At 49.3% G+C, this 24,743-nt stretch overlaps 1 protein-coding gene across 2 annotated transcripts in view; it reads right to left on the bottom strand.

Moving 5' to 3' along the window:
- EVA1C (eva-1 homolog C) overlaps positions 1-24,743 on the bottom strand; it is a 69,019-nt gene that overhangs the window by 22,879 nt on the left and 21,397 nt on the right. The window contains exons 2-4 of one of the 2 annotated variants that reach the window (XM_082723919.1): positions 13,239-13,435; positions 10,327-10,450; positions 2,767-2,919 (exon numbers count right to left, since the gene is read on the bottom strand). In XM_082723919.1, coding sequence (XP_082580045.1) covers positions 2,767-2,919; positions 10,327-10,450; positions 13,239-13,435 — 474 coding nt within the window. The remainder of the gene's footprint in view (positions 1-2,766; positions 2,920-10,326; positions 10,451-13,238; positions 13,436-24,743) is intronic. The other variant, XM_082723920.1, reaches the window with a different exon arrangement.

The following is a 24,743-nucleotide window of genomic DNA, read 5'->3' on the forward strand; positions in this document are numbered from 1 at the left end:
GCTGGGGGTGAGCGGAGGATGAGAAGCCCTCCCAAGGGCCTCTCCTCTTCCCTGCAAGCCTCTCCCCTGCAGAGCACAGGGGCAGGACGCCCTCCGGCATTTGGCAGCCGTTCCTGAATGCAGAGAACAGCCTGTCCCTCAGCCTTACGCGTAGTCCACGGGCGAGGGACGGGAGCCCTTGACCTTGAGGGATGCGAGGGGATGGGGGCGGGACGCGCAGGTGGTTTCTGCCGGGAGACTTTGCCGGGGCTCAGACGTTTCAAACTGAACTCCTGAGCAAGGGGCATGGTCTTCCATTCAGAGACCTTTCCCGCGTCCACAAGGGTGATTCGCGGCACGGGCACAGCTGGCTGACCGAAGGATTCCTCGAAGTCTCTATGGAAACCTGCGCTTTAGCCATGATGTCTGCTAACATTTTCTTTGGCTGGTTACGTTTCCCTCTCAGCCCCACTCCCAGCTTCCCAGGAACTTAAGGCAGCGCGACCCACGGTACATAAATCAGCCTGCGTACCTGTCCGTCTGCTTCGATGACCGACTTCTGTTCAAAACAACGGCTGAAACTGTTGGGGCTTAGGGCCGCCTCCCCAAACACAGGTGGCTCAGTTAGATTTCACACGCTTGAGAAATGGGCCGCCCCACCCCAGTATCAAGAAGGAGAGCCCCTTTTTTGCAGAAATAGGTCAGATCACCAAGGGCCCCTTACCCAGACCAGATCATAAGAAGTGTCCTTGCAGGATGTTTGGAAGAACAGGGATCACACTGGCCCTTTAGAAGGATGCCTCTGGCCACCTGGGGGTGAGGGGAAGGCCAGCTGGGGAACAGGGAGACTGCAGTGGCCAGCCGGGGAGCAGGGAGACTGCAGTGACCAGGCAGTGGTCCCTGAGCTGATGCAGTAGTGGGACCAAGGCAGGAGTGGGTGAAGATGTTCTGAAAACACGCAAGGGTTACATGCGAGGGAGACTGGAGTGTCAGGAACTCCCAGGTCATTCACCAGGGTGTGGGGCGTGGGGTGGTGCCAGGACATACAATGGGAAGCCACGCCCACAAGGACCTCACTGCCCCATTTGGCAGCCAAGCCCGTTAAATAGGAATCCTCTGGCCAGAGCTAATCAAGTGCAGCTAGATGCCCACTTCGGCCTCTCTTTGCCCTTAGAGGACCCTCTGCCATCAGCCGCCGAGGGGCCTTTCTTCCCAGAACACTGGGCTGGGGGCCTTGGTGGGGGCGGGGGCACATGTTCCTCTTGAACTGGTTTTTGTTCTCTCTCTAGTCTTGCGTGAGAGTTTGCCTGGACAGTCAGTCACTTTATGTTCTCCACCGCCCGCCTCCCAGATCTGAGATATTGGTTTTATACGAATTTCTTTTTTAAATTAATGTTTAATTTCACATGTGAATATAGCAGTTTAATACATTTTGGAGCTCATTTTATTTTCATTTATTATTATTATTTTTTTAATTTAAATTCAATTGGCCAATGTATAGGACATCATTAGTTTTGGGGGTAGTGTTTAATGATTTATTAGTTGCATGTAACACCCAGTGCTCATCACATCATGTGCTCTCCTTAGAGCTCACTTTAGATTTTGATGAATCAAGTGCAGCTCTCTGTGCTATGTCCCCTTGGGGCCTGTTCTCCTGGGTAATATGGAGGGTAGAGATCAGGTTGCTTCTCTGCTAGAGACTGGGATATACGATGGTTAATTTTATGTCTCAGTTCAGCGATGCTATGATGAATCACCAGTCTAGATGTGGTCGTGAAGATATTTTAAAGATAGGACTAACATTTCATATGCAAAGTAGACTCTGAGTAAAGCAGATTATTCTTCCTGATGGGGGTGGGCCTCAACCAATTAGTTGAAGGCCTGAAGGGCAAAGACAGGTTTTCTGAAAAATGAATTTCCCTCCAGGCTGCAGTACAGAAAATCTGCCTGCTTCCAGCCTACCATCCCACAGAATTCAGACTCAAGACTGAACACCAAGTCTTACCTGGGTTCCCAGACTGCCAACCCACTGTTCAGGTATTGGATCTGCCAAGCACCACCACTATGTAAGCCAATTCCTTAGCATCAATCTCTCCAAATGTATGCATGTCTGTCCTGTTGGTTCTGTTTCTCTGGGAAGCCCTGACTAATCATAACATTGGGTGACTTCGATGGGGGCAGCTTTCAGCCCCACATCCCGGCCATCACCTCTTGGCTCTAGACTGCAGACCCCTAAGAAGAATGACTCCCTGAGCTTGCTACAACCCTACACAACCAGTTATGGTCCAGGCTCTTCTCCCTACCCAAACGCCATCCCCAGGTATCCGCAGGCTTCCTCCTTTAAGTCTCTGCTCAGCATACCAGTGACCCTGCAATGCCGGGCCTCTCTGAAGCACACCCCAGCCTCCCCTATTTCCCCTCCACAGTGTGCTTTACCCCTTAGCACTTGAGTGCACCTGAAATACAACAAGTGAACTCCTTTCATTTGCTCATTCTCTCACGACCACTTTGTGCACAGCTGGAAATTCCATGAGGTTCCATGAAGACCCTGTGTTGGTCACTGACGACTCCTCCACCCATAGAACAGGACCCTGCATACAGTCGGTACTCAATAACTACTTGATGTGAAATGACTAAACGATGGACAAATTTGGGGAATGTGGGGCAGAAGGAGGTGGCACCCCTGGGGTTGTTCCTCCCTGCCCTTGGCTTTCCCTCTAATCCAGGTACTGGCCAGAGTCCCAATCCCCTTGGCACCGAATGAGATAGCCCCATGAAGCCACATACCAAAGGGGGGGAGCCGCTCTGCTTCGGAGGCGCAGGTGTCCCTCTCCTGGGTCCTCCTGCCGTAGCTCGCAGAGTAGATGTTGAGAAACTTGGAAGGGTGACAGTGCAGTTTCAGCTCTTGGTCTTCACATATGGTTTTGTTTTTTAATTCATCTGAAGCAGAAAAAAAAAATTAACGGCACCATCAGCTTCTCTCAGGAGGAATCGGGGAGTTCTGCCCAACCCCTGGCCACTCATCCACCCCCTGGAGCTGCTTCCTGGGAAGGCCAGTGGGAACAGCCCCACCGGGGGTGGGGTCTGACCCTGGAATAAGAGCCCTCTGCAGGAAGAGGTGGGAATGACAGGAAGAGGAAGGCAGAGGAGACAGGGGCCAAGTATAGGGGAAGACAGGGCTCACTGGCCTCGTTGGGCTCGGTTTGGGGATGGGCCTGGCCATAAAGGACATCTCTCTCTCTCTCCACTTGAGGTCACACATTCCTTAATGGAAGGGAGCCTTTCCTCAAATGTTGACTTAGACCCACATGAGTAAAGATCAGGAATTACCTGATTGCAGATTAAACTTCAGGAGAGAGCCCAATTAAACCTCACCACCAGATTTCCTAACATCCTAGCACCTCCATTTCCATATATAAAAAGAGAGAGGTTGTAAAAGCAAATGATTTCCTTGGCTAGGAGAGGGAAAGAACAGGGCATGTGCCTTATGAAGAGTCCCTTTTTCCTGCCCCCAGTCTGGTGATCCAGGAGCAAACGAGGCTTGGCTGCTGTGGTCCGTGCTACCTTATGACAACCCACACCAGGTTTGTTCCCAAAGAATTTAGGGAAAGGTCTGTGCATCTGTGTCATTCACCGACCACAGAAACATTTCTCTTTGCAATGTCACACAGCATTCACATGGTACATGCACTGCTGATGAAAATATAGTTGATTGTTTTTTTTTAAAAGACCATACTGGAAAAGCATTCCATTAATAACCTTGTTTCATGATGATTTGGTTTTTAAAAGCAATCATTGTTAACACTCCAGACACCAAGGATCAGGTATTGTAAGACTCTATTTTGTTGAGATCTCCAGAAAGGCAAACCCATAGTGACAGAATGTAGGTGAGTGGTTCTATTGGGGCTGAGGTTTGGGATCACAGGGAAACAACAACAATGAACACAGGACATTTTTGAGATGATGAAAATGTTCTACAGCTGGACCGTGGTGATGGTGGCATGACTTAGCCCATTTGCTGAAAATCACTGAATGGCACACTTACCATCAGTGAAATTTATGCTATGTAAATCGTACCTCAATAAAGATATTTCAAAAATTACAAAAGCTACTATTTACTGAGCTCCTCCTCTGGATTAAGCCCTGTTCCAAGATCTTTAAATGTATCAGTGAATCTAATCTTCAGAACAATTCTCTTGGAAACCCCCTCTTCATATCCTTGGTGTGTTGTGTTTTGGATTTTTAGACGCTGCAGCAGTGATTCGTATGTTCTGGATGCTAACTTTCCTCTACTAGGTATTACGAGTATCTTTTCCTAGTCTGCCACTTACCTTAAACTTTGCAAAATCAAAACAAAGCAGAACACAAAGGAGACCATGGTCATTTGTTTGCACGTGTGGGTCTCCTCTCCTCACCTCCCCAACATTTTGTAAGGGAAAAGAAAAGATCCTGTATTATTACTCCTAGATTCTTCTACTTTGAAATGGCAACTGCAGAGCAAATGGGAACATTTTGGAGCCAAACAAGGCAACAGGAGCTAAATCGTAGGAGCTACTCGGGCTGCCGTGGACTGTCTGGGATGGGGAAGAAGAAAGTGTCAAGAGGAAAGAAAAGTAGCAGCCCCCATATCTACTCTCCCGTGACTGTCTCGCCCAATGTTACCCCTCCTATGGCCATTCCCCATGACCACCCCCCATGACCATCTCCTTGACCATCCCCCATGACCACTCCCATGACCACTCCCACTGTGACCAACCCCCAAAGACCACGCCCCATGACCACCCCGATGACCTTCCTTCATGACCACCCTCCGTGGCCATTTTCCATTCCCACCCCTATGACCATTCCCCATGACCATCCCCCATGACCACTCCCACTGTGACCACCCCCCAAAGACCACACCCCATGACCACCCCGATGACCTTCCTTCATGACCACCCTCCGTGGCCATTTTCCATTCCCACCCCTATGACCAATCCCCATGACCACCCCGATGACCACTACCACCATGGCCACCCCCAAAGACTATCCCCCATGACCACCCCCCATGACCACTCCCCAACCCCCACTGTCACTTCTCTGACTCACTCATGTTTTTGGATGGAAGGTGCAGGCCATTCCCACCCAGATCCCTCAAACACCTCAAGCAAAAGTTTTTCAAACTGTGGTTTGAGGCCTATTCTATTCTCTCAAGCAAAAGTTTTTCAAACTGATTTGAGGCCTATTCTATTCTATTCTATTCAGGGTATCAGTTTAGCCATTTGTGACCTGCAATTTAAAAAAAACAAAGAAGAGTTTAGAAAGCATCAAAGTGCATCATGCAAACAAGGAATAACACTATTTTATAATTAAAAAAAATCTTTTGAGTTGTGTGTGTGTTGTGCTGGGCCAAAATGTAAAATTTTTCCTTACTATGCCTTGTAATCAAATCAATTTGAAATCACCCCCCAAGAAGCCTTCCAGGAAGTCAGAAGGGGTAAACACTAGGGCAATGGTGGCCTGGCCATGGGACTTCATATCCTGGCATCGCTGATGCTCAAGCCCCAAACTTAAAACACGAAAGAAAATAATCCCCAAATGTAAAGTCTACCTTTTTCTGTAATGTGTGAATTCCCACGCCTTTCTACACCAAGAGGAGAAGAACAGTGAGGAAATCTCACTTCAGACTGAGATTGGAAATTCAGGATCTCAATACACCATCAGCTGATAAATTGTGGCACAGTCCCTTAATCTGTGGTGATGGAACACTCAAGATTAATGAAAGGCATGAAACAGAAACCGGGTTGCTGATGCTTGTGGTTGAACACACGAGGAGCTAACAGAGGAGGGAAAATCTAAGTGGTGACGAAGCGATGTCTAGAATGCCCTTCACCCGGTCCCTGGACCTAAAGCCAAGAAAAGCTTTGTTTTCTTTTGCTAAACAGAAAAGACACTGAGTCTGACCCTGACATCGGAGGGCTTGATTCTGGTGAGTCACATCCGCACTGGGGTGAGGTTTTCAGTGTTTTTGGCGAGTAAATGCTAAATCCCACCAACACCAAAATACTGCCTTACTTCAAAGGCCCAGAATGAACGATGGCCTTTGATGCAGAATAGAGGGCGCGGGGTAGACACACCAAGAGAGCCCAAGCCCCCATCTGCCTGGGAGAATACTGAAGAATGTTAAGAATGCCTTCCAGGGGCAAAGCTCGCCAAAAAGGATGAAAACCAAGCCTAATCTAGCAAATTGGAAGCTTTCCTTTTCAACAGGATTGGCTTCTTTTCTTTTCTTTTTTCTTTTCCTTTGCTTTTCTTTTCCTTTCTTTTCCTTCCCCCCTTCCTTCCTCCCTTTCTCAGAATTTTTAAAAATTAGAAGAGATTTTTCAAGGCTTGTCATGATGTGTACTTCTCAGTCACCGCCTCTCGGAAGTACTAAGGCCCATTCACTAAGGGAGTTTCTCCACGCGGGCCAGACTCACCCAGAGAAACACAACACCCGTACTCGAAGGCCTCTGGTGATACTGTCCCCAGATTACAGGCCAATCATCTCCTGGAATAGAGGGGCCTGTGAGTGTCACATTACAAGCTTGGGGTTAACCTGTGTGATGTTGAGTCACTGGGTTCCTTAGGAATGTGCTGATTCACTGTCACCTAAGAGCAACACTTCTGGGTCCTAAAAACAATGAGACCGCTATAAATTGCTACTTTGGGTAGAGAAAGAGAATTTGTTTTAGAGCTGGTTGAGAGTGCTCGATGGCCTCAAATTAGACAAGGTGGGGTGGGGCAGGGATTGGGGGGTGGGGAGCCTTCCAGAAGCTTCCTCATGGGTGTGGATGGGGAGAGTGACAGGAGCCCAGGCAGAAGAACCGCCAGGACTCTTCTTCAAGGACAACAGTAGCAAGACACCCTCCCCCCCGCCAATTCTGCCAAGCAGGGGCTAGGCAGGTCCTCCTTAATAACACAGATAATGCACCTGCATATCCGCAGGGCCCTTCAAAGCCGGTGGGCAGCGTCACCTGTGCGATCACTGATGTTCCTTAGGACGGTCACGCGTGGTGATGTTCTCAACATACAGAGATTTAGTCACTTCTAATGTGTGTGTGTGTGTGTGTGTGTGTGTGTGTGTGTGTGTGTGTTTTTAAATTCTCTACAGGCAGTATGTCCTGCTTTTGCCCACACCTGGGGCAGACCCCAGCCCAGCCCCCAACACCTGGTGTCTCACTGCCTTCCAGTTACTCCCATCCTCAGCAAGGACGACTTTAATCTGCCCCCTGGAATGACGGACGCTGGTCCCTGAGGGCACCCGCATGACAAGCCCAGGCTCAGCCTCTTACAAGCCGCACTGTAGTTTTCGTCTACACAGCACTGTACTCACACACTCCTTACCCCCGTGCGGGCAGTACATTATCCTCACTTGACATTTGATTCATGAAGCCAGCGTCCCTGTAAAACAGCTCCCAGACCAGCCAACAGGCCAGCCCCGGTAGGCAGTGTTGGCCCAGCTCCCCGGCGTAAAGGCTCCCACGGTGGCAGGTTTCACTGCCCACAGGCAGGGCCGGGGAGAGATGCACATAGTTGGCACTTGGGATGAGGGCTGGGTCCCCGCAGCCCCGGGTGCAGCCGGGTGCCCCTTCGAACAGTCCGTGTCACGTTCGGGCTGGCACCAGAGACAAAGGGCCTCCGGGCTAGGAGGGTGGCAGAAAAAGAGTCTGGAGCATGTGGGGGCCCTTCTCTTCCTCCTTCCCCACTCACAGCAGCAGCAGGGGCGTCTCCTAACCTGCAGGACCTTGGGTCACCGATGTCTCCGTTACCCAAAGTCCTCTGGTCCGAACCGCTGCGTCCCCTTTCAACTCAAGTTGAAATCCTAATGCCCAACTTGACGGTGTTGGGGGGTGGGGCCTTTGGGAGGGGCTTAGGTCACGGGGGGATTAGTGTCCTTCATGAGAGAGACCCCAGAGAGATTTCTCATCCCTTCTGCCAAGGTAGTTAGAGCAAAAAGAACCACTGGTAGAGGAAAGGGGCCCTCGGCAGATACCAAATCGGCCAGCACTTCGATCTTGGTCTTCACAGCCCCCAGAACAACAAGAAATGAACTTCTGTTGATTATAAGCCTTCCTGTTTACAGCATTTTGTTACACTAGCTCGAACAGACTAAGACACAAGGGCTCTGCCCCTAATCTATTACCACACAGGCCAACCAGAGGCCATTTTAAAACCGCACCCATACACCATCCCTGTTTAAAGAAGGAATCCACCTCCTTCCTTGGCCATCAGGGCCCCGGGGATCCTGCAATGGCTCCCCGGCCGGTGCTCCTGCTTGCCCCCCCACTGCTTCTTCTGGCCACAGGCTTCCACGGGGAGCGCTCCTTCTATGCTCGCCCCTCAACCCACCGTCCTCAGCCCCACCATCACCTGCCAGGTGCAGGAATGCCTTCTCTGCACCCCTGCTGGGGTCAACTCCCCCAGATGGACCTGCCCAGTACCAAGACAGCAGGGCTCCCGCTGAGATGTTTTTTAGACAGGTCTGGTCTTTCCCGAGAAAGGTGACGGTTGCTAGAAACGAAAGGACAACAAGGAAGCAGCTGTGTGAAGATGCAGTAAATGGTGCCACACGAAGGAAGGTTGGGAGCTGTCCCACACGGAACCCCATCCAAGAAACTTCTGCAAAACCCGAGAGCAGTCTTCCCGCCCGGCAGCTGGCCTGACACCTGTGCACAGCAGAGGCTCCGCAAGTGTTTTGCTGAAACAAAATCAGCGATCAGACCTACTTGCTCGGTGCAGGAATAAGGCTGTGGTCCGGCACTGACTTAGAGTCAAAGTTCTGCCAATCTCACGAGGGCCTTTTTACCCCTTTTAGAGGCTGGTCCTCTAAAAGGACCTTTTGATTACAAAAAACTTCCAAAGTATAGAAAATGTGAGAGAATATCACAATAGACGGGCATATTCCCACCACCCAGATTCTCCAATCCTTGACATTGTGAACAAGGGCCACTTTAAAAGGGGGTTGTCTTCCCCACCACGGAAGGAGGACGAGGACAGCTGCTTTGGAGACTTAGCCATGGGAAGGACATGACTGAGGACACAGAGATCTAGAAGGAATGTGTCCGAGTGAGGCAGGAGTTGCCATGACTTCCTGACTTCCCGGGGAGACGCCGGTCGGAGTGCAAAGTTGGGGTCTGCTTTGGGTCTTCGTGATCACGAGTATGTGTGCGACAGTGTCTATGCATGTGACAGTATACACAGGTGTGCTATTGTGTATGTACGAGCCACTGTGCGTACCCTATAAGTGTGTGGTGATGTGTATGTGAGTCTGAGCGTGAACGTGCGTTTGAACACCCAGTATGGGGGACGAGCCAGAGGGGCCATTCAGGGGTGTCCGCACCCCAGCAAGGAAAGGGTTAAAGACGCAAAGCTGGATATTTGCTGAGAGGATCTCCTGCTTTCTCTGCAAGTGCGCACTGGAGACCACACACGACACGCGTGTGACCCGAAGCCTCACCGACCCCCGGCACCCTGGCTGCCAATGGGAAGCTGCTGGGCTCCAGAGGCAGAAACCCACAGAGAACAAAAGGCAAAAAACCCAAAAGCGCTGTGTCGGGATGGCCATGTATATAATTCTTTAGTGAAACGCTGTTGCTTTCTTTTCAACAAGTTTTTTCAAGGATTCCTGGGAGCCTCTAACCCTGCCGTTGCCTGTGGCCTCTTTCGGGCTGACCCGCCATGCCCCTAAGTGTGACCTGCGCCCCAGAAAGCCATTCCTTTTGTCTGGCAATGGGTTGATCACAAAACTAACATGCGTTACAGGTGATACAAGTCACCAGAGAGAGAAAGGCGAGAATCAGAGTGGAGGAGGCTGCTCCCCCCAGAGACCTTTCCAAATTCTTTCTCCTTGAGGAAGAGACACTGGGTACGGAGCCCCTGCTTTAGTGAAAGCAAAGAGGCGAGTTCATAGAGATCTGGAACCAGGGGCCTGGGGGCAGCTGTGCCCTCTCGTGAGAGCAAGGGGCCCCGCAGCTGGCGGTGGGCTTCCTCTGAAAAGGAGAAGTGGCTCTTCGTTTGGGGGGAAAGCAATTGTAATTGCCTCTTGCCACCCCTGATAGCTGTAGCACGGTACAACTGGGGTTTCCACACCAAGAAGGATTTTTTAAACTCAGGGGTTTGTAAGAATGCACGTGGATATATGGGTGCACACACACACACACACACACACACAAATACACGTAAACTATTACAAAAACAGGTAGGACATCTCTATTAACAAGTCTCTAAGCGGGACTACCACCCTCTGTCAGAGATCCCCCGTGAAGGCTGTGACTGAAACAGGGAAGCCACACCCGAAACACACTGTGCCCCTCAGACGTTACTTACTAGGCTGGCATTTAAAGGAGACCAGGAGGTATTTACTGCTTCCTGGACAAAGGTCAGGTCCGAAAACACGGCTATTGACCAGGAGGTGGCAGGCCCGCTGGTTCTGGCATTCATCCAGCACCTTCTAAAAGGAGGGGGTAGAAAAGGGATAGGCTTGAAAACCACACACAGTGTCTGGGAGATCCCACCCCCGGGCGGCTCTCGGCTCCGTCTGTCCGGCCTGGGTGTCCACCCAAAGAACCTTCGAGCTGCGCGGAGCTGGGTCTAAGCCGAGAGCTCGCCTACGGGCGTGATCAGGTCTGCTCCCCGTCTTCCTGTCCTTCCCAGAACAAGACAGCTGACCCACCCGTGGCAGACCCCATCGGAAGACCAGCCCCCCCATCTGTCTCTGCTGGAAGTGCTGTGCACGGTTTCGGCAAAAGTGCCGCATCACGGAGACCCCAGGAAACGTGGGCAGGATCTGAGAAGCTCAGAGAGCGGGTGAGACGGGCCTCGGAGGTCCCCCCCGCCCCAGGAGGGCTGCGAGAGCGCTGTGGGGGTCAGGAATCACAGCCAGAGCTCTCCAGCCGCAGAAAACAGCCGGGCACAGACCACAGAGAACTACTCAGTGTTTGGGGGACGCCTTGGAGACCCAACCCAAACACGGGCCAACTGATAAAAACTGAAAAGCAGATTCCCAGCCTTGCCAACGACAAGGACACAGGCCCCACGTGTTCCCTTTGGAGCGATTTTCTCTGTGGAATGCTCAGGCATTGCTGGTGAGCATTGGGCTTAGACGTTTTCCCTCAACTGTCTCTTGCTCTCAATTTTTTTCCGGGCAGCTCACTCCTTTGTGAATAAACCTGGTCCAGAGAAGCTCGCCGAGGACCGTTCACGGGGTCCCAGAGGAGCCTTAGCAACTCGCTGCCCCTTTTCCATTTCCAAACGGAGCCCACGACAGTCACAGAAGACTTCCACTCGGGGTCTGTTAAAAGGACACCAAGTCCGGAGAACATTTCCCAAGAATTTCCTTATTCCCATTGGACTGAGTTTGGCGCAGTCACGAGGCTGTCTGAGTCGCCGTGCTCTCCTAGTAGCGCATGGCGCAGCTCCGTGGGGAAGGCCGGCCCTACCAGGTAGTCCCTCAAGGGGTCCAGCGGACGTGTATGAAATCAGAAAACACGTCCAGGGGAAACCCTGGGGACCCTCAGACGACGGGACACGTTCTCGTGGCCGAGGGTCATCATGAAATGACTCAGCCCCTGGGGGTCTCCAGCCACAGCGCGGGACTCAAGGCAGGACTGTTCCCGAACTGTGTCCTGGCTAAAAACCGCATGGGGGGGGGACCTTCCTGGTGACCTTCAGCCATGGGCCAGATCCGCTGAGGGGCTTCTGGGTGGACGTTGATACCTGTTGTCTCCCACATCGGGCACCCTCCCTCCGAGGGAGAGGAAGCCCCTTGCCACAGCTCCGAGGCCCCAGTCAAAAGACACGACATAGAGGCTCTCTTGATCTCCGGATGAAAGAGCAGCACACGGGGACGCCTCTGGCAGACAAACCTTCTGCACAACATCAGAACCGGGTTCACAAATGCTAACTTGTCGGCTTGGCTCTGGAAACATCCTCTTCCCCCGGGCCTGCCTGGCAGAGCCAGGCACCCATGCTGGGCGGGGAGGGCGGCGCCTGTGCGTGGGAGCTCGGGGTGCCAGGAGGTCGCTCCGTCACAGAACAGGCACCCCCGTCCCAGTGCTCGTCTTCTGCACCTGGGAGAGCAGCAGATGGCCCGGGCGCCAGGGCAGGGCGGGCAGGGGAGTTGGGTAAAGACTGGGCACAGGCCACGAGGGCTACAGAATGTGGTGGGGGACACACGGAAAGTAACTTCGTCTCCGGAAACAACATGTGGCCTCTGGGAAGTCACTCAGACACATTCTTTTGGCTACTCAGCAGGTACCTTTACCAACCACATGACTGCCCAGATACTAAGATGCTTGGAATGGAAGCAACAAGTGGTGGGAGAAATAAAAAAAATCCTTACATTATCATACTCTTTGGGCTTCTCTTTGGGCCTTAAGGAGAGCTACACAGCCTTATGCTAATTCCATTATTCCTTAGTCCTCCTCAACAATTTATTTTCGCCCACATTTCCTGTGGCTGAAAAAAATCAAAGAGCCAGGAGGAGTCTAAAATCTCCACTGAAATATTGGCTCTGACCTCCTCCTATACCAGATCTTTCCCTTAATGCCAACAAGAAAGAAAGAAAGAAAGAAAGAAAGAAAGAAAGAAAGAAAGAAAGAAAAAGAAAGAAAGAAAGAGAAAGAGGAGGTTAGGTGCTCTCTGCAAATTCCTGGTACTCTCCAACAGAAGAACAAATCAGCAGAGGCTGCCCAAAGTAGCTTAAAACCAGAATAACATCCTCATCTACAACTGGAGAAGAAGACCATTTTGTGAAGAACGACCGTGACTGAGGTTTCCCTTCCTCCAGTGCTTCTCTGAGAAGTTGATATGACCTTGGCCGTCAGCCTCACGGGGACCTGTGGTTCCCACTAAAGCATCCCCAGCTTTCCCTCTCTGCTGGGGGATCCCCGGGAAGGGTGGTCCCAGAGGTCAAAGCCCAACTGGACTGTACTTGGCTTTACCGCAGTAGGGACTATGCCTCTGGATTAATTCATGCTGCACGTGCGCTAAGGGAGCTCTCCAGGAAGGAGGGATTCCATTGAGACTTGTCTGGTGACGAATCCTTTTGAGAAGCAAATAGCTCACCCGTGAAATTGATGATTCGTATGAACTGAGGTTTTCGTGGATCAGGTTTGCTGTGAGTGAACTATGTAATCACAGAGAAAGAGAGAGAGTGATGGGGAGACGGAGGGCGGGAGGAGGAGAGGGAGGGAGAGAGAACCGTTGCATCATCTTAAAGCATCTACAAAGGGCGGTACCTGCAATGTGGTGGGAGCCACACAGGCCACGTGGTCTTCCCTCTGGGAGGCAGGCTGCTGGGCACTACACATTTGATAATCTTGCCCATAAAATGCCGATTGGACACTTATCGTAGAATGCCGAGGGCACTGTAGATTCAAATGGTCCCCATCACAGGCATAGGCGGTGTGGTTTTGCAGGAGTTTGGTTAGATAACCTGGAAAATATTCAGCTGGGTTACTAGAGGCCCAGGAACTCACCCCTCCTTCCCAGCTTTCTGAAAAGGAGGACCTCGGCTCCCCCCAGAGAAGGGGTAGGTCAGTCAGGAAGATGGGGGACGGAGCTTCCTTAGCAGCTCCCAGGGAGAAGACCCCAAAGCGGGCTCGAGGTGAAGCTGAAGGAGAGGGAGCCAATTTTCCCATCTGGGTTGTAAACCTTGGGTCTGGAATGGCCCATAGGAAGGCTCAGAAGTCTCGGTCCCTTTGGGATTGTCCAGGAGCCAAGAAATCCTGAACCATTTCTACGCAGCTGGAAAAAATCCCAAGTGGGTATCCCTTGGACATGGAGATGCCTGTCCCTGAAGAGATTTGGGTTCTCTGATCTCCCTCGAGCTAGGCCGTGCCTTCCCGGAAGGACAGGATGCCATTTTATTTTGGGGTGATCACTCTTGGGCCCTGGAAAGAAAAGCAAGGCAGGGTAGCCTGCACAAGCTAAGGGCCTGCTCTGAAGGGAGGGGAAGGGGTGGAGGGTGGGGCTCTGTCACCGGTTGAACGATGTCCCACCACAAGTTCATGTTCACTGGGAACCTCAGGTGCCCCCTTATTTGGAAATAGGATCCTTGCGGTTGTGATTAGTTAAGATGGGGTCATAATGGAGCAGGCTGGTCCTTGACAGGTGTGATGATGTCCTTACAGGAAGAGAAGAGACAGAGGGAAGACGGCCGTGTAAAGGCTGGAGTCATCTAAAAGCCAAGGAACCCCAGGATTGCTAGCAGCCGCCATGAGCTGGAAAAGGCAAGGAAATGTTCTTCTGTAGAACCTTCCGGAGGCAGCCTGGCCCTGGCACACCTTTATCTGAGGCTCCTCACCTCCAGAGCTCTCAGGGAGTGAATTTCTGCTATTTTCAACCATCCCAGCCTGCAGTTCTGTGTTACAGCAGCCCTGAAAAAACCAACACAAGCTCCTCATCCCAGGGGTCCCGGGCCACTTCTCATGCAGGCTGGACAAGCTACAGAACCTTGGGCTCTGAGGAGCTGTGTGCGTGGCCTGGCAGGTTCTGGCGGCATGGACCCCTTCTCAGAAAGGAGGAAGGAAGGTTCATCTGAAATGTAGATTCCTTTCCGCCTTCTCACACCTCATGAGGTCAGTTGCAAGGCAGCTGGGAAGAGATCCAGGGACTTTCTGGTGAGGTGTGTGGGGGCCAGCTTTGGCAGCCCGTGGCCTCTGAGGGGGGGGAGGGGTTGCCGAGGAAGGCAATTTCAGAACTCCCCTATTCCCACACAGACGGCCTGCGCTGAAGTCCTCCCTGACGAACTTTCAAAATCCTCTCTGACCATGCTTTTCTGCAAAGGGCTCTCCACTGCAGCTCCCTGACCTTGCCCGGAAGTCACAGTGAAAGGGACTGTGACATCTGCCATAGGATGGTCACACTTGCCCACTTGAAGACGAAGAGTGGGAGTGCCCACTCTACATGTAACCCAGACCCGAGGTCTCTCACCACAACTCCCTTTTTCCTTCCCACCCTTGAAAGAAGGCAAGAAGTCAGCTACCCTGAAGTTGGTTTCCCTGGGAAAAGTGGACCCTAGCTCAAGCAGCAGAACTGACATCAGGCCCTGGGGCTGTAAGTCAGGGTCCTGCTTGTTGGAACGATGTCCTCACTCTCAACGTGCTCCCCGCCAGCCACTGAGAAAGGCTGGGCAGAGACCCCTAGGTGGTCCAATGGCAGGTCAGCAACTTCCTGCAGGACACACGGGCGGACCTTGATAAAGCCATGAGTTGCGAAAGTTCCAGCCTCCTTTATGAGCCACACCAGGAACTCAGAGTCGCCCTGATGCTGCCCCAGATCAGCACCCACCCCAAAACTCCCCAGGCTGGTACCCCCACCCCTGGACCTCTTCAAACTCATCAGTAAAACTTTCTCGTCCATCCATTACCACATCCTTCACCAGGACCACGCCATGTGACCCTCCGACTAAGATGTTAAATTAATCCTGGGAGCATGACTTCGGCTTCATGGCTTGTCCAACAGTCTAGACTACTCTAACTAGATGAAGGAAATGAGAAGGCTGTCAGGGTGTCAGAGGCACAAGACTGAAGGGGCCTGGGTCCCAGATTCAGGGACAAGATTCTCTGAGCTTTCTCCACAATCTGTTACATGGGTGGAAAAGAAACCTGTGCTGTTTGGGCCATTGTTTTTCTTCTATTTGTCATGCAGTCTGTCCCCTATGAGCAGAACTTGATCTCCCCGGGGTCATTTACATCAAAACATGAATGAGTGCATTGCAGTGACCTGAGCCCCACTGCGCGCCATAATGGTATTCTGAGAGCGACGTTCTGGAGGCAGAAGCTCACTGCAGAGAATGGCCTCTGGAGGCCTCCCGGGCCCTTCTGCCAGTGTGTCAGTTCTAACACCAGGAAGTACAAAGAAGATAGCCCGCCAGTAAAATCAGCCCTAGAGTCAGTCCAGTTCCTATGTGTTTGTCCAGACAATGGAATATTATTCAGCACTAAAACAAAAGTAGCTATGAAGCTGCAAAAAAGACACAGAGGAAATGTCGATGCATATTATTAAGTGAAAGAAGCCAGTCTGAGAAGGCTATAGACCGTACAAGTCCAGCGACATGACATTGCAGAAAAGGCAAAACTATGGTGATGGTGAAAAAAAGGGAGGGGTGGTCAGAGGATTGGGGGAAGGGAGGGATGCGCAGGGGGAGCACGGAGGACTTCAGGGCAAGAGAACTAGTCTGCACAATCCTCTGGGGATGGACACAAGTCATGACACATTGTCAAAACCTACAGAACACACAGCACCAAGAGGGAGCCCACGGTGAACTATGGACTTTGGTCCATGTTATGATGTGTCAATGCAGGTTCATCCATTGTAATACATCTACCACTCTGATGGGGAATGTTGATAGCGGGGGTGGAGCAGGGGGGCAGGGGGGCAGGGGGGAGGCTGTGCCTGCATAGGGACTACAGGTATTTGGGAATTTTCTGTATCTTCCATTCAATTTTGTCATGCACCTAAAACTATTCGACAAATGAAAGTCTATTTAAAAGAAAAAAATTAAAACCACCAGGCTTCCTCAGAAGAGTGTTACCTTTGGGAGGAGAGGGGTTCGTGACAGGGAGGGGACAGGAGGATGAGCTGGCAAAACTTTTTTTCGATCCGAAGGGTGGATACATGTTTTACTTTGTGAAAGTTCACCTAGCTACACGTTTGTGATAGGTGCATTTTTGGTGGGTAAATAAAACTGTTTAGAAAAAAACCCTTTACCTACAGTTATCTGACCAAAGCTTTTTAACCAATGAAGAAAGTCCAGACACTGTGCAGCCTATGGAGGATTGATAGGTCAAGGGCAGTGGTGGGAGCGTGTTCTACAGCTGATCACATCCACGCCAGGTGTACGCTAGAGTAATGGTGGAAGATACCCTCATGAAGACGGGCCACTTGCCCTCATACCTCAGGGTGCCTCCCACACCTCATTCTGATTGGCCCACAATGTCAGAAGCTACTAAGACGTCAGGAAGAAGGACAAATTGGAACTACCCCTGGTTTTCAGCAACACAGACGACATCAAGAGCCTTTTGAGAGACACTTGGGATGGTGAGTCGGGACACTAGCCAGGTTGGAAAATGTTGAAAAGCAAGTAGAAATTGAGGAAATCCCAGATGGCTCTTGAGGTAGACAGAATAGTGCCCTCCCACCGATGTCCCCAGATCCCCATCCCTAGAGCCTAGAAACATGTTTCTTTTCATTGTAAAAGGGACTCTCTGAGGTGGTGATTAAGTTAGAAATCTGGAAAGGGGGGGGCGCCTGGGTGGCTCAGTGGGTTAAGCCTCTGCCTTCAGCTCAGGTCATGATCTCAGGGTCCTACTTGTAATCTCTGTCTCTCTCCCTCTCTCTCTCTCGGTCAAATAAATAAATAAATCTTAAAAAAAAAGAAATCTGGGACTCTGAGGTTGTGATTCAGTTAGAAATCTGGAAATGGGAAGGTGATCCTGGAGGATCTGAAAGGCTCCATATAGTCACCAAGGTCCTCCTAAAAAGGTCAAAGTTGATAAAAAAAGATGTGGCAGTGGAACCAGAGGTGGGAGTGACGCAGCCATGAGCCCAAGAATGTAGGTGGTTTCCAGAAAATGAAAAAGACAAGGGAACCCTGATTTTAGACCTCTGATTTCCAGAGCTGTAAGAAAATAAATCTCTGCTGTTTTGAGCCACCAAGTGTGTGGTGATCTGTCACAGCAGCCCTAGGAAACAGCACAGTTTATACAGACGACTCTTGCGACATCTTGGTAAAGATGAGAAGAGACACGGGGCTAAAGTTATAAGAACTGATGTCTGGGATCAGATTTTTAAGTAACTATGATTGAGTTAAAGCTAGGAGAGACCTAGCTTTGCATCTCCATGTGTAAATACATATGTAGATGAGCCCTATGTCATTTGTAAATTATATTTTTTACTGTAAGTTGATGTTGAACACATTCAAAAGTGCTCTTAGCAAGATGGTGGTTGCAATATTGGAGTGTGGGCTCCAAGTTAGGAAGTGAGTACTGGGGAGGCCCAAGGGAATCGAGGTGAGCTGAGACCCAACAAGGTGAGATTGGGTGCAACTACCCCAGCAGGCTGGAGAGGTAAGATCTTGTGCCCCAAGTGATTTCAAGGTGGAGCAGTTGCAGACAATGGAAATGTCCAAGAGATGGCCATGGAAGAGAGTGTGAGAAGTGGATGGAAAGGAAGGTTGCTGGAAATGAGGGTGACCTCTGGAACAGGCATCTCCCTGGATAAAGGCAGGAGCTGGGATGGAGCAGGAGCCGTCTGCCAAGGTTGACCTCTAACAAGAGGCAGATGACAGAAGACCCTCTCCCAATCTTTCAAGTGTGCTGTGAGCACATACTCTTTCCATTGCGTCGGGCAGAGTCAATACATTACTTAGTGTTTTAGTCCACTCAAGCTGCTGTAACAAGTCACCACAGATCAGGTGGCTTATAAACAACGGTGATTCATTTCTCATAGTTCTAGAGGCAGAAAGCCCAAGATCAAGGTACCAGCATGATTGCATTTTAGTTAGGTCCCTCTTCCTGGTTCAGAGCTAGGGCCATCTTACCTTGTCCTCACATGGCACAGGGGCTAGGGAACTCTGTGGCACATCTTTTATAAGACATTATGGGATGAGGGAATCTCATTCATAAAAACCCCACCCCAATGACCTAATCACCTAATAGCATCATCTTTGGGGGTTAGGATCTCAACCTACGAACTTTGGAGGGACTCTAAAACTCAGACTAACATTCAGACTCCAGCGCTTAGCACACCTTGGTTTCTTGGCTGGTTCAAATGAGATCCATTTTAAAGAATGACTATCAGTGTAGCTTCCTGTTCATGGTTCTCTCTCAATCAAACGCTGCATCATGCTGGATCAGTCAAAAATGCTTTATTTCTTATTAGGCTCAGCCAGAGCTCTGAGTCACACTTTATATGTGTGGGCCAGTATTTACTGCCCTGAAGGACGGCAGAAGAGCAAACTGATAAGAAATCAGTCCTTAAAGCCTGGCTTGGCCTGGAAATGCTCTGTGGATCCCTTTAAAAAATATATTTCATTCATTCATTCATTCTGTGGATCCTTGTTTGCGTCACATGGTTGAGGGGCCAAGGTGCAACTTATGTTTAACTCCAAGATCCTCTCCTGATGAATCCCCACTCTGTGTACCAGCAAAAGTTCCCACAGCAATGGCTATGGCTAGGACTTTCTTCAAAGATCATCTTGAAAGGCCTGGTTGGATTGGGCAGATCTTAGAATAGTTTAGATAAAGGCTTTTATGTTTTCCTTTTTTAAAATGTATATGGATAGGGGCACCTGGGTGGCTCAGTGGGTTAAAGCCTCTGCCTTTGGCTCAGGTCATGATCCCGGGGTCCTGAGATCGAGCCCTGCATCGGGCTCTCTGCTCAGCAGGGAGCCTGCTTCCTCCTTTCTGCCTGCCTCTCTGCCTGCTTGTGATCTCTGTCTGTCAAATAAATAAATAAATAAAATGTGGATGGATATTTCATGTGGAAGGAGTCCCTAAGAGTGACAGCAGCTCTCCTCTGTCTTCAGAAAGACAGGGGGAAGTCGCTCTTAAGATTCTCGTCCCCATCACCTTTACAAGGAAAACCCATTTATCCAGAGATATTCCAGTGACCTGAGAATGACCAGAATGCAAATGACTGATTTTCAAGGAATCATGGATGTGTCTCCCGAAGTGTTCTACAAGAGGAAGAAACATTATGCAGGGGAGAAAGGAGATGTTATAGCAAAATGAGCTTGGGGTGTATAGGTTAAAACAAGGCAAACACAGTTCTTTCCCTGTAGGACTTCTGATACGCCAATGTGTACAGCAGCTGTCAAACATCAAAAATGAGAGGTAGATTCCCTGACTCATAATTGACCAGCCCTCCCTTCTTATTCTTTTGCATGAATCATCTGAGTGTTATTATTAAGCACATCATTCTTTTTTTAAGATTTATTTATTTGAAAGAGAGCACAGCAGGAGGGGAAGAGGGAGAGGGAGGGAGAGAATCCCAAGCAGACTCCACACTGAGCATGGATTCTGATGTGGGGCTCGATCTTACGACCCTGAGTTCATGGCTCTGAGGTCACAACCTGAGCCAAAAACCAACTGTCAGGTGTTTAACTGACTGCACCACCCAGGCTTCCCCAAGCACATCATTCTTAAGGAAACAGAGTTTCATATACCACAGTCAGTGCTGACAGCTGCATTTAAGTTGCATGATTTCAGAAGGCACTTCAGAATCCCATATGGTTTCAGAATCATCCTGCAGTGTTGGGGGACAGGGAGGAGGGGCTCAGAGCAGAGAATGAGATGCCCAAGCACAGGGCTCATAGTGGGATTAAGGTGTGTGACTGCCACCCCCTCTCAGCATTGGTGTCCTCGTGTTTTATGGTGACGATCAAATGATATAGCGGCCCAGCATTTTTATCAGCCATAACCCACAGCACCAGCTGAGGGGATTGTTATTGTGCTGCAAACAACATTGAAGAACACAAATTTACACAGAACTCTTTGGTGGCTTGCAAATCAAACCGTATTCCCTGTCAGCCTTGTCTGCTCTGAGCAGTGATGGTAAGACAATCAATTCAGAGACAAGTACATAGCCCAGTAGCTACCCTCATGGTCCAGAAATGTCACTGCTCAGCTTGAGGAGAAAAGAAAATCTTCCTTCCTTCCCTTACTTTCTACCTCTTCCTCTCTTCTTCTTCTCTCTTTCCTTTTTCAAAATAATTAAGGTTTATGGGACACCTGGCTGGCTCAGTCAGTGGAGCATGAGATTCTTGATCTCGTGGCTCAAAGCCCGAGCCCCACATGAGGTGTCAAGATTACTCAAAAACAAAACCTTGAAAGAATAATTAAGGTTTACAATATTACTAAGATTTAGAACAGGCCAAAGAAGCTGCAAATTCTTCCTCCTTTCCTTTCTGAAGTCAGAGCCCTTCCGCGAGAGTCCAGGTTTCCCAGGGGCTGATGCTGAGTCACTCTAAGCACAGGATACAAGTACATCAGTTGCTGGCCCAACATCCGTATGCTAAAGTCCCCTAATCACGAGAGGCCAATTTCCCCATCTTCCTTCTGGGAAGAGGGTAGAATTCAATTCTGGTGGCCCTGCTACCCTCCTCCACTTACTTAATAGAGCAGAACCCTCCAATCCATTAATGCTTTAGATAAGAGACAACACCCTTTTATTCACAAATATTCAAAGGTGTTTCTACATGTTTGAAGTTCTTTTCCAGAAAAGGTTTTTTTTTTTTTTTCTTTTGTGTTTGTAAGTGTGTTTAGAGAATTGGCAAAAGCAGGAACAAGGGGGCAGTCCATGAGGCTTTAGGGCAGTGAGTCAGAGTCTTGAAGAGTGCAGGAAAGGCCCCACAATGGATGAAGGGCTCATGACTGGGCACCACACACCCAAGAGCGTTAAGATCAAAAAGTAAAGTCACTTTAAGTCGTTTCTCTAGGCCCAGGTTTGCACACGAAAGTTGAACCTGGAGGTTAATTATGAAGACAACAAGAGCCATCAGTGTGTGTCTTGGGTGTTTGAGGGGGAATCACAAAGCCTAGGGACCTCCAAAGGTAGCTCTCTGAACTTAAGCTTAGATCCTGGTCCCAAAAGAGAATAGAGCAGGACAGAAGGTGAACTGAGGGTCTAGATGGGGTAGGGACCATATATTTTCTCCTGAGCATGGGGGAGGGGCATATTTCCCACTCCCACTTACCATCGTGTGGGCCAGTGGAACGTTCTGGCCAATGGAAAGGCGGCAGAAGTGATGTTTGTCACTTTCAGATCTGGCCCTTGAGATTGTGTGACCTCTACTCCCTGTCTCCCCATCCGCTGTCACATATGGAAGACAGAAGAGACAAGGACAGCTCTGAGGACCCAGAAAAGATGGGGGAGGCACAAGATGGAAGGCATCGGGTCCCTGAATGACCGCATGGAGCATAGCCTTCCCCTTTTTCCAATTACACTGGAGCACAGCATGAGTAAGAACTAATCCTTTATTTCGTTAGTCCCCTAAGATTTGGAAGTTGTTTATTTTAGCAGCTAGTCTACTTGGTCTAATACTACAGCATTTTCTCAATTGGTATTATGTTAAGTAGAAAGCTGGCAGGACTTTGAGAAGTACCAAAAACTTTCACCAAACACACCTCATTGGCTTGTGATGTGTATTGTTGACAACATTCCGCATGGCCTCCAGTTCTCATCTGGGAAGTCATCTGAGTTAAGACCTTGCTACAATCAAAGTGAGTTATATTACTAACGAGTTAAAAGGGACTAGAGGCCTCATTAATTAGTCACTACATTCCACAATGCTACTGACTTTTAAAAGCCGCATTAGCAAAAGTGGAGAGAAGAGACTAGTAGGCTTGGATGGAATGTTCTCAGACAGGCAGTATACTTGTTTCTATATACTGATGGGTATGGGAAAGGGTGTGGGGCTGTGCACACATGGGGTGGTGTGTGTTCTCCACTCCAGAGAGTGCTGGGCCTGGATCCAAAGCACAGAGGTGGTGGCCACAGGTTACGACAAGAGGAATTCAGGCTCTGAACCTGCTCACATCAGATGCTTCCTTGAGGATGTTGAGTAGAACCTCTTTAGACCTTAGCTCTAAAACCAGAGAGTTATGAATACTTTAGAGGGTTGATGCCCAAGTAATGGGAGTCAGCATAAGTAGGTCACTTATATTGTTGTCAACATGTCATTTCTCTTCCCAGAGGAGAGCGTGCGTGTACCAGAAGGAAAAGAGACAGACAGTCCAATCTCTGGAAGAGAGACCCCAAAGAAGGCAAAGACAAGGAGTACTCCAAATCCATTTCTTCCCAACTCCATCTTGGTTTGGTCTTGGGACAAAGACATCTGGTAAAAGAGTAGAAAGTGTTTGCTTTCATAGTCTATAAAATTGCCCCCAAGGAGGAGCTCAACAATTGATTCTCATGCCATCAATTACTGGTCCTCAGGTTTCAGGGTGCTGTGGAAGCATTTTTGGCAGAAATGAGTACAACAATCCCTGAAAAGGACCAGCTAAGTGCTAATTTGGGTAAATTTGCTGGCTTCTGATAAGCCACTTCTCAGCCTACAAATTCTTGAAATCCAGTCTCTGACAATTTTTTTCTCAACAAAGTGAGCGATTCTCTTTGAGAACAACACTGCTTGGTTTTCTTAAAGCCAACTAAAGTACTATTTTCAAAAACATCGAACCTACAAACTTCCCTTGTTTGCTATTGTTCCAAGAGCATTTAGAGGAATCTCAAATTGTATTGACTAAAATGTTCTCAAATTTCTAATCAGATATGGGAAAAAATTAAATCTGGAAGCTGACTGCGAACTTTTGTTGAGGAAATTGACAATGTTCCCTGGCTCGCTCGGTGACTTTTCTGCTTTGAGAAATAACATCCTGTGTGTTACAGGAGAGCCACATGGCACCCAGTCACCAGCTTCTACATACACAGACACTTTCGCGTTGTCCTGGGACTTGGAATTCTTGTTTCCAATGCTTGTTTCTGGGAGTCACTTACCCAAGTATCTTCTATCTTATTATTTTCTCTCCTAATTCCCCTTTGTTTTCTCTTTCTACACACCTACCCTGTGATTTATCAAGCCCCAGACTTTCCCCTTTAGAATCATATACATATTTTTAAGTGGATTTTTCTGTGTGGAAAGGACCATGACCTAGTCACATTCAAACACATCGATAAAAGCCTCGTGTCTTTGTTTATGTACTCCAACTAACCCGCAATAAAGGCACTTGCCTTCAAGTCCTCTCTCTCTCAGCTCCCCACCGGCTTGGTTGAGCTGCTCCCTGGGCACTGCTCCCATGTGGCTCCCTGTGGGGCGCGATGCCTTTTTCCTGGAAGACCCGTGAGTATAATAAACCCTTTAATTTCATATGCCTTCCCCAATATAATTTCCATGACCATGATGGAGTGATCCCTGGAGAACTTACTCCTGAGTTTACAACACAGTAATATACTATATTATATATACATAGATACATACAAATAGCATATATAGCCAATAATACACATACATATTTATATACATATACACAGAGAGAGAAGGGTACAAATCAACTGATTAAAAATGACTCCAAGCATGCTGTGTTGGACTTGAATTACAATCTTATGATTACATTCACTATTTTATTTTGAACAGGTCTGGTAAGAGCTCCTTCCTGCTTTCCACCAAAGGTTTCACATCCTACAAAAAGGAACGCCTTGTTTGGAAACCAGGAACTAAACCCAGAAAGTTATCCAATGAGCGACCGTCTGGATTAGGATGGACCCCCACTGGCCTCAAGCACCGGAATAGTTTTCCTTTTCTTTGGGGTGCAGAGGAACCCCCAAACGACAGAGCTCCTTGCTGATTAAGGCGGGGGACTGCAGTGCATTTGATAACTTAATGCAACTCTTTAACCAGCACTTGAAACTCAGATATGAAATCTACACTTGATCTTTCCTGCTCCGAATTGGCCAAATTAGCGGCTCTATCCCCAGGGACAACAAAAGGCTCTCAGAAATACTCAGGGAAGCTGACCAACCAGAACGTCCCACACAACCCAGCCCACGGGCCGGCCGTGGGGATGGACAGGTGCTGCCTCCCTGCCGCCTGGTAAAGAGTCTTTCAACTTCAGATTGCCTAGCCCCTGTCTGCCCACTGCCGAAATGTGTAGGATGATCAAGGGACGTGGGATCCGTTCAAGGGCGAGGGAAAGACTCCAGGGCACGCATTTTGTGCTTCATTCAGTTAATTGGAAAATTAT

Source organism: Mustela nivalis, assembly GCF_964662115.1.
Source record: "Mustela nivalis genome assembly, chromosome: 1".
Lineage (NCBI taxonomy): Eukaryota > Metazoa > Chordata > Mammalia > Carnivora > Mustelidae > Mustela > Mustela nivalis.